Here is a 12909-nt window from a genome sequence, read left to right on the forward strand (position 1 = left end):
TGGAAGCCAATTTTCCTGTCTTGTTTAAAAACCTCCGTTATTTGGTAATAGTGGAGCCAATCTTGTACTTTGGGTTTTAGATTTTCATGGCTCTTTAGTTTCAGTCTCTCTCCATCTTGTTCTAGAATCTCACAATACTTTGGCCATCCGACCTCCATATTGAGTTTCTTGTGGGCCTTCGCCTCTAAAGGTGACAACCATCTAGGGGTTTTATTTTCCAGCAAGTCTTTATATCTCATCCAAACATTGAACAGCGCTTTCCTTACAATGTGATTTTTAAAGGCACTATGCACTTTAATTTTATCATACCATAAATATGCATGCCAACCAAATGCATTATTAAAACCTTCTAAGTCCAAGATATCTGTATTCTCGAGGAGCATCCACTCTTTCAGCCAGCAGAATGCTGCTGCTTCATAATACAATTTTAAGTCCGGCAGGGCAAATCCCCCTCTTTCTTTTGCATCTGTTAATATTTTATATTTTATCCTGGGCTTTTTGCCCTGCCAGACAAATTTCGCGATATCTTTCTGCCACCTCTTGAAACAGTCCATCTTGTCAAGTATTTGCAAAGTTTGAAACAAAAATAACATTCTAGGCAATACATTCATCTTAATTACTGCAATTCGGCCTAACATTGATAATCTCAAGTTTGACCATATTTCTAGATCTTTTTTGATTTCTGTCCAACATTTTTCATAGTTGTCCTTATACAAATTCAAATTTTTAGATGTTAGGTTAACCCCTAGGTATTTCACCTTCTTAGTCACCGTCAAACCCGTCTCTTCTTGAAACTTGTTCTTTTCTATATCTGTCAAATTTTTCCCTAGGACTTTAGTTTTTTGTTTATTCAACTTAAATCCGGCTACCTGGCCAAATTGTTGGATTATCTCCAACACCTTTTTCGTACTAGTGTATGGCTCTTGTAAAGTCAGGACTAAATCATCTGCGAAAGCCCTTAACTTGTAATGTTTTGCTCCGACCTGTACCCCTTTAACCTGCTGGTCATTTCTAATCATATTCAGCAAAACCTCCAGGACAGAAATAAAAAGCAATGGGGAAATTGGGCATCCCTGTCGTGTTCCTTTTTCTATCTTAAGTTCCTCCGTTATCACATTATTTACAATCAACTTAGCTTTTTGTTCAGAGTATATTGCACCCACACCATTCTCAAAACCTTGTCCTACCCCCATCCCATGAAGATTCTTTTTCATAAAACTCCAAGAAATGTTGTCAAAGGCTTTCTCCGCGTCCACAAATATCAAAACTGCTTTGGTGTTTATATTCACCTCTAACTTTTCCAAAATGTCTATTATAATCCTAACATTGTCTGAGAGGTGTCTCTTTGGGAGAAAGCCTGCTTGGTCTCTGTGGATCTTTTCCATCAATACTCTTTTAAATCTTTTTGCTAAAATGTCTGCAAAAATTTTGTAATCCACATTGAGTAACGAGATTGGGCGGTAGTTCTTCAATTGAGTCTTTTCAGTCTCTGTCTTTGGTATGAGTGAAATATATGCTTCCTTCCACGATTCGGGTGCCTTTTTTCCCTCTAAGATCTCATTACAGACATCCTTTAACGGTTGAATCAGCCATTCCTTTAGCGATTTGTAATATCTGGAAGTCAAGCCATCTGGTCCTGGAGATTTGCCCAATTGCATGTCCTGAATGGCACCCTCTATCTCTTGTTCTGATATTCTCTGGTTTAAGTCCACCTTACTTTGAGGGGAGATTTTTTGTAATCCATATTTGTTAAGGAATTTATCTATATCTTCTTCATTTTGTACTCCTTGAGAATAGAGTTTTTTAAAATAACTCACGAAACAGTTTCTTATTTCATTTGGTTTAGATATAGTCCTTCCATCCACTTCTAAACTTGTAACTGTATTTAATTTCTGTCTTTTCTTAAGTTGCCATGCCAAAAGCTTGCCACATTTGTCTGCCGACTCAAATGACTTTTGTCTCATTTGCTTTATTTTCCACTCTATCTCTTGGTTCATCAATTCCATATATTGTGTTTGATATAATTTAATCTCCCTCAAAATCTCCTGGGACTTTGGTTTTGACCTTAATTTTCTCTCTCCTTCTTTTATCTTTTCCAAAATTTTTTCTCTTTTCTCATTCTGCCTTCTCCTCTTTATTGAGTTTTGTTGAATCAAAAACCCTCGCATCACAGCTTTGCTTGCGTCCCAGACCACTCTTTTTTCCACATTGCCCCTTAGATTGATTTCGAAATAGTCCTTTAAAGTTTTTTGGGCCTTCAAGTGGAATTCTCTATCTCGAAACAGGGTGTCATTCATTCTCCACCTAAACTGACCAGTTGTTGTAAGTTTCATTTCCATCTTCACGGCGTTATGGTCGGAGCAGGTTTTTGGGCAGATCTCTACCGTCTTAATCCTCGGAGCCATTCCACTAGTGATCCAAATTTGATCAATTCTGGTCCAGGTCATCTGTGCTTGGGAGAAAAAGGTTCCCTCTCTTTCAAGAGGGTTCCTTGTTCTCCAAATGTCTATTAGGTCCATGTTCTCGGTCATTTCAAAAAAAGTCTTAGGGAGTCTCCCATCTTTAGTGAGTGTCAGTCTTTGTGTCAATTTTGTCTTTTTAATGGGCTTTTGTGAACTGCTTTGTGAGGTTTGCCTGAAAAGTGGTATACAGTGGTACCTCGGGTTACAGACGCTTCAGGTTACATACGCTTCAGGTTACAGACTCCGCTAACCCAGAAATATCACCTCGGGTTAAGAACTTTGCTTCAGGATGAGAACAGAAATCATGTAGTGGCGGTGCAGTAGCAGCAGGAGGCCCCATTAGCTAAAGCGGTGCTTCAGGTTAAGAACAGACCTCCAGGATGAATTAAGTTCTTAACATGAGATACCACTGTAAATAAATAGGGGTGGATGGCCATTTTTCAACTGTTCAAATAGGATGTGAAGCAATTATTATAAACAAATGTTGGTATGTGTAAGTCGTATGACGATATAATCAACTCAAATAATACATAGCGTTACCATGCAGAACTAAGAAAAAGTGTTCATTAATCTGTGCGGGGGGAAGCAGGGGACATGGAGTTGGGGGGATAACCCCCCCCATCCCACCAAATTTTAAGCAACCGGACTGTGGAAATAAAAGAGTGATTAAAAGATTCTTAAGTGAATCTGAGATCACAGCCAAATAAGGCTAATCCAAAGGGGCAATTGCGAAAAGAGAATCATAGGAATCATCTGTTGTCTGGTATTAACTTGCTCATCCCATGAGTGAGACCTAACTGCTGTGTTGTATTGTTTTTGACTGCTTTTGTTGTATTTTTCACGTCTCCTTCAGACACGTGTGTGGAAGGCGATAGATCGATTACTCAGCTTTCTGCAAGCTGGAGACAGGGAGATGCAGGCATCTGAGCCGAGTTGTAGTGTCCACACAACACACACACTGCCCCTAAATCAAGGACCAGCCTAAACATCCAAACCCAAAATTGCCAGTGTTAGCAGCCACCCATTGGTCTTTCCACTGCTGAGCTGAGTGATATTTGAGGCCACTGGAGTTTGAAAGGAAGGCAGCACTCTGAAAGGAGCAGGAAGGCAGATCTTTTTTAAAAAGCCCATCCATTCTTTGTCCCCACTTGAGTGGGACCAAAAGTTGCAACAAACAAGGAGGTGTGTGTGTGAGAGATCCTGCCAAACCCAGGAGGGTTTCAAATACCAGTAACAGTAGGGTAAGAATAAGCTGAAATACAGAAATACCACGGGCTAGCTTGTACTCTGGTTGGGTGAATGAAACTGATTTAGCTGACCTTCTACATCAGGGGTAGGCAAACTAAGGCCCGGGGGCCAGATCCGGCCCAATTGCCTTCTAAATCTGGCCTGCAGACAGTCCGGGAATCACATGTTTTTACATGAGTCGAATGTGTGCTTTTATTTAAAATGCATCTCTGGGTTATTTGTGGGGCATAGGAATTCGTTCATTTATTTCCCCCCCAAAATATAGCCCCCCACAAGGTCTAAGGGACAGTGGACCCGCCCCCTGCTGAAAAAAGTTTGCTGGCCCCTGTTCTACATGATACCACAGCTGCTAGATAATGTAAGATATGTCCTAGAATTGAGGAAGGGGGGCACAATCAGTACTGTGACCTGTTAACAGCTACCTGTTGCTCTTCCCTCTGACTAGTTCAACCGATGATGTTGGCCAACAGGGATTTGTATGGGGAAAACCTAGACAAGAGGAAAAAATGAGTCTAACTTCACTAATCCTCAAACCACTAGGCATCACATAGGTTTTTCCACATGTAAGACTGTGTAACCAACGGTGTAGCTAGCCGCTCAGGCACCCAGGGCAGCGAGTGCACCCTACGGGCAGTGTGGAACCTGCAGGCACCCGAACCACCATGTCACTCCCAGGAGAGACGCATGGCTCAGGCACGCTGCAGGCCCCACGATAAGTGCAGTGCCCAGTGCCCCCCGCCCCCTTTGGTTCCGCCTCTGTGTGTAACACAGCCATAAAAGCATTCTCCCCTCCTGCTGTTTCCAGCAACTGGTATTCAGAAGCATTACTGTCTCAGATCATGAACGCAGGGCATAAGTATCATGGCTAGTAGCAGCTGATATCCTTGTCTTCCATGCATTTGTCCAATCCAGTTTTAAAGTCCTCCAGGTCAGTGGCCATTGCTGCCTCCTGTGGGAGTGAGTTCCATAGTTGAACTATGTGCTGTCTGAATGTTTTCTCTTATCTATCCTGAATCTTCCAACATTCGCTCGATGTCCACACGTTCTAGCATTAGGAGAGAGAGTAATACTGTTCTTTTCCATGTCGTTGGACTTCACTTTCGATCAGCCTCAACAGGATGGCTAACGGGCAGGGATGATGGGAGCTGCTGCTGTTATTGTTATTAATATTTATTAAATTTATATCCTGCCCCTCATTTCAAAGGTGCCCGGACTGGCAAACAACTGACAAAGCAATAAAAACATATTTAAAACATGCTGTTGAAGTTCAGCAACACCTGGAAAGCCACAGGGCCCCCTCTACTCGAGGGACAATTATTTTCCAAATTTAATCTATTTAACCATTTTGACACCAGTGCAATCTACTTGCTTTGCCACGGAACATACAGTTGCTCTTTTACCAGGAGTAAGTAAGAGCTCACCACATGACCAGCCTTCACTGTTAATCCTGGCTGATGGTAGGGAGGGGCTGTTCTGGGATCCAGCCATATGGTTAAAATTGTGCGCTGTGTATTTTCCCTCCTCTTTTCTCTCTTTCTTTCCAGACATGAGAAATTACTCTCTGCAGCCATAGATGTGTCTCTCAGCTGCACCGCCTCTTGTCTTCCCTCTTCCAGATGCTGACAGGCTCCGAACCAGCGGACAGAGAGAAACAGGCTCTCCTCGTATCTGCATGGAAACTGGATGGGGGGAATGAATAGCAGAAGGGGAGAAGGAGCAAAGTTGGTTATTTTTCTGGCACATGGATGCAATTACATGGAGCACATTCCAGAGGCGTTACTTTGAATTCTGAGCAGGTCTGCCTGCCATTCCTGAGTGGAGAGAAGTAAAAAAAAGGGGGAAGAAAAGTCTCTCTCACAGAGACGGAATGTCTGCACTTTCTATCCTGTTTCTAGGTAAGTTGGAGGTTTTTGTTTTAGTCTTTTCTAAAAGGAAGAAAAAAATCCTAACAAAAGAGGAGTTGTAACCAGAACAGTAACTAGCAAGGGAGGGGCTCTTGGAAAAATAAGTTACTTTTTATGATTTAAAGCGGGGGGCTGGCATCGAAGTTTGTTGAGCATGGAGATCATCTGTTTTCAATTTCTTGGCATTTTTATTATTTTTATGGAGAACAAAAATAGGGGGAGCAGTTAAAATTCAATTCGCATATCGGAATGAATAGCGTTTAAAGCATGAGGCTCTCTTCTCCTAAAGGTATGGGTTGTTGTTGTTTTACACAAAAAGCTGTTGAAGCTGTTTAATGTTAAATACGTCTCTTGGAGAAATCTTAAATGCTGCCTGCAGAGCTCACACACACATAAAAATGCGGAGGTTTTTAGGATACAAAGCCTTAGACAACTTTGCCATCCACACATTTGAACAACAAAGCATTGTTTCAAGATCAGTGGCCAATCTGCTCACTTTTGTGTATGTCGTTCTGCTCAGAAATTTATTTCTGATATTTTAAAGGAGCCCATTGTTTCCAACTGATACCATAGACAGCCCCAAATTAGAAACAGATGTGTTAAAAGTACATGGGAGGGAGGTGAAGAAGGGAGAAAGAGGGAGCGGGGATGCACGGGAGAAGAAAAGATAGACAAACTGAAGTGGGGAGCCAACAAAAGACAGAAAATAAGAATGGGCTGAAGATAGGGGAAATCAAAGGGGAAGGAAACAACAGAAAGACAGTGGAAGAAAAGGAAAGTAATTTAACACATTACAGAGAGGAGAATCAGGTTTGCCACAGAGTCAACAGGGAACAGCAGCTAATAATGGCTTGCTGATGAGTGTACCTGTAAGATTCAAATTTTCCCAAATGTGTTGCTTACACCTTCACGCTTTCCATTTTTAGCTGCATAACTAAATTATATCTGGCATTTCAGCTGACTTTAAGCTACCTTGGGAAACCATTTATTTAAGTAGAGGGAGCTTATCCACTTACCTGGGAGTAAGCCCCACCAAACTCAATGGGACTTTCCTCTGAGCAGATATGAACAGAATTACATGGTTATGCATGTTCTTAAATCTCTTCCATTGAAATCAATGGGACTTCTAAGTGTTTAACTTGAGCTGGATTGTGTCCAGTGTGCGAAAGGACCAGAAAGGCAGGGAGAGAAATCCAGGGGAATCAGTGAAGCACGGAAAATTATTCAATAGTCTATTTAAAATGCTTTTTTATAATACATGTTATCACCGTCAGCTACTTATACTACAACAAAAGATTGATAATTATTTGCCATAGATGGCAAGAAAACCACAACGCCACCAAAAAGCTGCTGACTGTTGTGTCATCTGCATAGCAGGCAAACTAAGTTAGTACCGATACGTCCCATATAAAAGATTCTCTGTAAAATGGAGGAGGTAAAAAGATGGAGGAAATGATTAAGAAAGGCAGGCTTGAGTAAAATGAGACGAAGGCTGGCCTCCCTTGTGACTGAGTCAGCGGCAGCCTCCTTCTCCACCTCTCCAGAGACATCACAGTGTGGAGAACAAGCTTTCCCCTCAATTCCACTTTCCACATTGGATTGACAAGCAGGCAGCTCTGTGAAAAATCCCGTATCAGCGCATCGCAAAGGGCTGCTATGCCTTCATCCCTCCTCACCAGTCTGGAAGACCCAGAGTAGATTCAGAGACGACTCCTCTTTTAGGAAAGCTGATGGACATAAGAAAATAGCAAGAGCTTGCTGGATCAAGCCAAAGGCCCATCTAGTCCCTGCTTTCAGAGTGGCCACCCAGATGCCTGTGCGACGGTGACAACTCAAGCACCTGAGCAACCTCCTCCCCATGGTTTTCCAGTAACTAGTATTCAGAAGCACTCCCACCCAGAGAGGGTACTGAGGATGGAAACATGAGGAAGGACAGAGTACAAGGTTTCGCTAGCTGATGCATGTGCCCTCTCTCATTAGCCTTGGTGCCAAGTCCCAATACAGAGTAGGTTGGGAACGGGAGTATTTCACATTTCCCAACCTTCTGGGCACATCAGACTTAAACAGAAGACTGGCAACCAATATCTTGCACTTGTTTTAGCCCCAACACGGCACAAACTTTTTTTGCCAAAATCTACAACAATTCAAATGCAGCTTACTCGCAGGAAATGTGATATGCACTGATGGAATACAATGGGAACAAATTAAGTACAAATGGGTAAAAACTGCTTTATGACTCACCCAAAAGACTAATGGAGACACTCCATATTAAGGTTGTTGGGTTCAGGCTCTGTTTGTAGGATACCTGAAGGCAATTTGGCCCGCTGCTGTGGGAAGGAGGATGCTGGAGTAAATGGGTTTTTGGCATGATCCAACAGAGTTCATAATATGAGGTTTCTTCTGTACGCAGTGTTTGTCCCCTAGTTTTCACATTTTGTGGCCATTTGAATGGAATCACAATACCGGGGAGTTTCCCCCCTCCTCTGGGATAATATCAGGGATTTGTAACCATTCTATGCCCAATAATGGATAAACTGAGCAATGGCCAGCCCTCAAGATAGAAGGCCAGTTCACTAGCAGGAACACAAGCAGAGTATGAAGAGTTGTAGTTCTGTTCATATACGTATCTCAAAGGCAAGAGGATGGAAATTACAACAGGACAGCGCAACGTATAAATTTGTGGGCAAATATTACCAGAAATGCAAATTTCCCATACATTCACTTTTAGCACAGCACACACCCATCCTCATATTTCTTTGCAACAATTTAACTATGCCCATGTCGCTCCTGCTGAAGAAATTTATGCTTGTATTTCATTTCCACTTTGTGCAAGGTTAAAGGCTATAACAAAATTGTACATTTCTTTGGTAGAAAAGAATGCCTTTTAAGATGTACGTTTTCAGGTGTATTGCGCAGTTGGGCAAAGTAACAAAAATAAAGGAGTTCCAAGAGCTGTGCTGCGCTACTATTCTGAAAATGCTGCAGGAGACTTCACTATGCAAGTTCTGTCCCAAACTAGTAAAACTTAGAAGATGATAAGTCAACACACTCAACATGGTCCTACATGTACAAAATTTGCTGAAGTTAGGAGTCCCAATATCCAGTAGTGTTGGCACAAAAAGAAGTTCCAATTATTTCAGTACCTATTATTATTATTATTACTAACAACAATGGGTCATAGCCAAATGAAGAGTTTCACAGGGACAAGGACTTTTAGCTGCGCAATGGCATTTCCCTGCCCACTATTCTCCCTGTGTGCCACTGTGCCCTCAGTAAATCTGCTCCAGACATTAGGGTTCTGCAAACTCCTGCAGATTTACGAAGGCAGGGCAGATCACATACATAGAGGAGAGGGCAGGTTACCCATAGAGAATACAGAGCAGGCATAGGCAAACTCCAGCCCTCCAGATGTTTGGGACTACAATTCCCATCATCCCTAGCTAACAGGACCAGTGGTCAGGGATGATGGGAATTGTAGTCCCAAACATCTGGAGGGCTGGAGTTTGCCTATGCCTGGTACAGAGGATGGAAGCATGAGGAATGATGGAGGACAAAAAATTGGTAGCTGATAATAGTTCTTGCAGTAGAGAAACTGTTTCGTTTGATACCACCCAACATTTTCAAGACACTTCCAAGCTGAAGTTCTCAAAGCACCTCCTTGTTTTCTTTAGATTCTGGTATGCTGAACAAGTCTTATGAATGCTCCAATGCGTACCTAGATCTGGGCATAGAGATACCCTGGAGCTGTAAGGTCTGAAACAGGGCGTCACTGATTGTATTTGGCATGTTTGATAATCTGGCCCATTATACAAATCTGCATAATTTATTCCAGCCACAGGAGATGTCTTTTCTGGCTGTAGAACTTGGACTTACATAGCACAATCCCACACAGAGACATACACACATTGCATTGTTAATTTCCCATGTTCCATCAATCTAGTAATGTATATAACGAGCTAAAATCAGCTATTCGTTGGGGCGTGGGGGCGTGGAATAAGGCTGTTTTATTCGCTGATGTTTCCTTGTGCATTCAATTGTTTACACAGCTAATGGATTAGGGCTTGCTTTATAGCCAGCAGTATATGCTTGTAGCCATTTGAGGACAGGCATGTAGCTTTATTAGGTTTTGTAAAACAAAGCATGGTCAGATAAGATGGGGGGGGGAGGGTTGACAAGAGACTTGTGGAAAAGGAATCCTAAATCCTACAAGCAATAGTGAGAACCAGATTCCCTCGCCCTCAATGCTGAAGCTGCTAAGCAATGCTCCTGCAGGGTATATCCTACACATGGCATTTCAAATGAAGGTGTTAATTGGATTATCTGTGGTGGAAGATTTGCTGGCACTTGCTGTATTCTATCATCATCAATGGCAGTTGGATTATTATATATTCCAGATGGAGGGTGTGTGTGAGAGAGAAAGCAACAGCCTCTCTCTCTCTCTCTCTCAAAAAAAAAAAAAAAAGCATAGCACTCTGGGCTACAGAAAGATTTCATTTGCCCCTATTTAGGGCTTTTATTTATTTGTTTGTTTGCAGTTATATCTCATCTTTTTCTCCAAGAAGCTCAAGGTGGTTTACGTAGGCCTCCCTCTCCACATTTAATCCCAACAACAAGCATGTGAAGTAAATTAGGCTGAGAGGCAGTGACAGTCATGGAGTGAGCTTTGTGGCCAAGTGGGGATTTGAACCCTGACTGCCCACATCCTGGTTCAAAACTCTAACCACTACACAACACTGACTCTTCAACACCACACCTGTTCGTTTGTGTGCTAAGTTTGAAAGAGGCCCACTTACAGACCCCATTTATATAGCAGTTTAGAGGTGCAAATCCAAAAAGTCACTGTTAGAAACCATCATTAATGGGACACTCAAAAAGATAGGACATTGTGCTTCACACTTAAGGTGATACAGTCCATGACAGGATCTCGAAAGGCCTAATTTGGAGGCTGTTTCAACAAGCGACTCTTTTTCGGTTTTTGTTTTCCCCCGTCTCTGTAAATCGGGTCAAAGTGCTACATCGACTAGAAAGTATATTTGATTTCTAAACAGGTTCTCTTGCACTTTTTTTTATAGTGCATAAACACCACCCATCCATTATTCATCTTAAACTAAGAAGTGTTCTTGGTGCCGTTTGTGCAAGTGTCCCTATCTTTCACCTTCCCCTCAGGGCTTTGTAAGCTGGCAATCTCTTCTCACATCTTGTGTTAAGTCCCAGGTACTATTATTATATATGCATAGTGTATGCATGTCTATGACATCCCTGATTCCAATTGGGTCTCTGGATCAAGCACAAATTTAAAAAAAGGAAAAGAAAAGAAAGCTCAATTCCTTCCCCAGGCTGTTTCCTAGGACAAGCATCAGGAGAGCAGGGCGGCACTCCTCCATTCTGTACATATTTATGAGACATGCGCTGGATGCTTTGTACAGTTGAGTCTGCCGAGTATATTTTTTTTAAAAAAAGAGCCTTGATAAAAATTTTAAGGGCTATGGAAATGTTTAATATAGGACTGAACTCTCCTTCAGAGCAAAGAAGCAGAGGAACACCAGGAAGTATTGAATAGAGCTTTGAGAAACCAAGCAGAAATGTATAGCCAAGAACATTTTCCTCTCCAACCCATTCAAGCTGCAATTTATTTTTATTTTTATTTTTTTAAAAATTGATTAATTAATTAAAATTACAGGGCTTTCAACCTTGAAGGCAAATCGCTTTGTGACTTCATTGTTTAAATTTAGGTTCTGTTTTGTGGGGGATTGTTAGACTTCAAGCAAAAGCCTCAGAGCACAGGGGCTGTCACTTCCGATTACTTCCAGTGCCACTTCCAATTATTTCCAATCACCATTCTTGAGACAGGAGGGAAATTGAGCCAGATTCTTCATCATCATGCTTCCCGCCCAACCCACCTCCTGAACAAAAGGACAATTTACCAAAGTGCTGCCAAGATGGACCAAAGGGGGGTATCGAGAGTAGATTCCGTTGTGGCGTCTACCTGAAATAATGCAGAGCAAATCCCGCCAAGGCAGACTGAACCAAACAGGAACCGTGATCAAAGTGCTGTAGACTTTGGAGTCTTTTGTATGAAATAAGCCATGGGTAGGCAAACTAAGGCCTGGGGGCCAGATCTGGCCCAATCGCCTTCTAAATCTGGCCCGCAGATGGTCAGTGTGTTTTTACATGAGTAGAATGTGCAGTTTTATTTAAAATGCATCTCTGGGTTATTTGTGGGGCTTAGGAATTCATTCATTACCCCCTTCAAAATATAGTCCGGCCCCCCACAAGGTCTAAGGGACAGTGGACCGGCCCCCTGCTGAAAAAGTTTGCTGACCCCTAAAATAAGCTCTCAACTGAAATCTGAACAATATTCCAGTGCTGGCAAATTTGAACTCCCCTTTCAACAAAATGTTCAGTTTTTGTGCGTGTCACAGGATATTACCATGTACTCCATTAGAAAACGGTGATGTATAGTTAATAAGCTATGGATATCTTGAAAATTAAAATTGGCTGCTTATTTTTGAGTTTAAACAGCTCACACTGCATGAGCAATGAACTCATGTGATACTGTAGCAGCAATTTGCTTCATTTTCACTCCCCCCCACCCCAATGACACTAGGACCATTTCAATGAGTGACAATATCATTTGGTTTCTATGAGGGGGTTTCATATCTTCTTACTACAATGTGGGAATCAGCTCTCAGTGTCTCAGGATGAGTAATCCACCAGTGGAGTACTGGACTGGGAAAATTACAATGGAGCTGGGATTATCCAAACAATGCTAGACTGAGTGAGCCTTATGCTGATACAGTGAGCCTTATGCTGGTACCGTTCCGGAGCCCCGTTCGCATCTAGAAGCAAATGTAACTAGTGATGGCACGTCTGCGCATGTGCGCATCACTTTTACCACTTCTGCGCATGTGCGTGACGTGATTTTGAGCATCTGCGCATGCGCAAGCGGCGAAACCCGGAAGTAACGCACTCCGTTACTTCTGGGTTGCCGCAGAGCGCAACTCGAACGCGCTCAACTCAAAGCGTATTAAACCCGAGTATGACTGTATTCTTCAGGAAGAGTGTATACTCAGAGTGTATAATCACTTAAAGCTGAAGGCATAACAAATATGTGTTAAGAATCCTGTGTAGGATCCTCTGTAAATTAAACAAGACACTGGTGGACAATATCAATCAGCCAACCAACCAACCAACCAACCAAGGCTGAAGTAAGTGAGGGCCTCCTTCAACAGATGCGCTCAGATGTTCTTCATAAGACTGGGGCACAGCTAGCGTTGGAACAGTTTTCACAATAC

At 42.3% G+C, this 12909-nt stretch overlaps 1 protein-coding gene across 1 annotated transcript in view; it reads left to right on the plus strand.

The window, feature by feature from the left end:
* The first annotated feature begins 5211 nt into the window (after positions 1–5211).
* CLMP (CXADR like cell adhesion molecule) overlaps positions 5212–12909 on the plus strand; it is a 54195-nt gene continuing 46497 nt past the window's right edge. Inside the window, exon 1 of the mRNA XM_082201062.1 lies at positions 5212–5605. Within this exon, the coding sequence (XP_082057188.1) occupies positions 5578–5605 (28 nt within the window). The 5' untranslated portion in view covers positions 5212–5577. The remainder of the gene's footprint in view (positions 5606–12909) is intronic.

This window comes from Podarcis vaucheri, assembly GCF_965113315.1.
Source record: "Podarcis vaucheri genome assembly, chromosome: 15".
NCBI lineage: Eukaryota > Metazoa > Chordata > Lepidosauria > Squamata > Lacertidae > Podarcis > Podarcis vaucheri.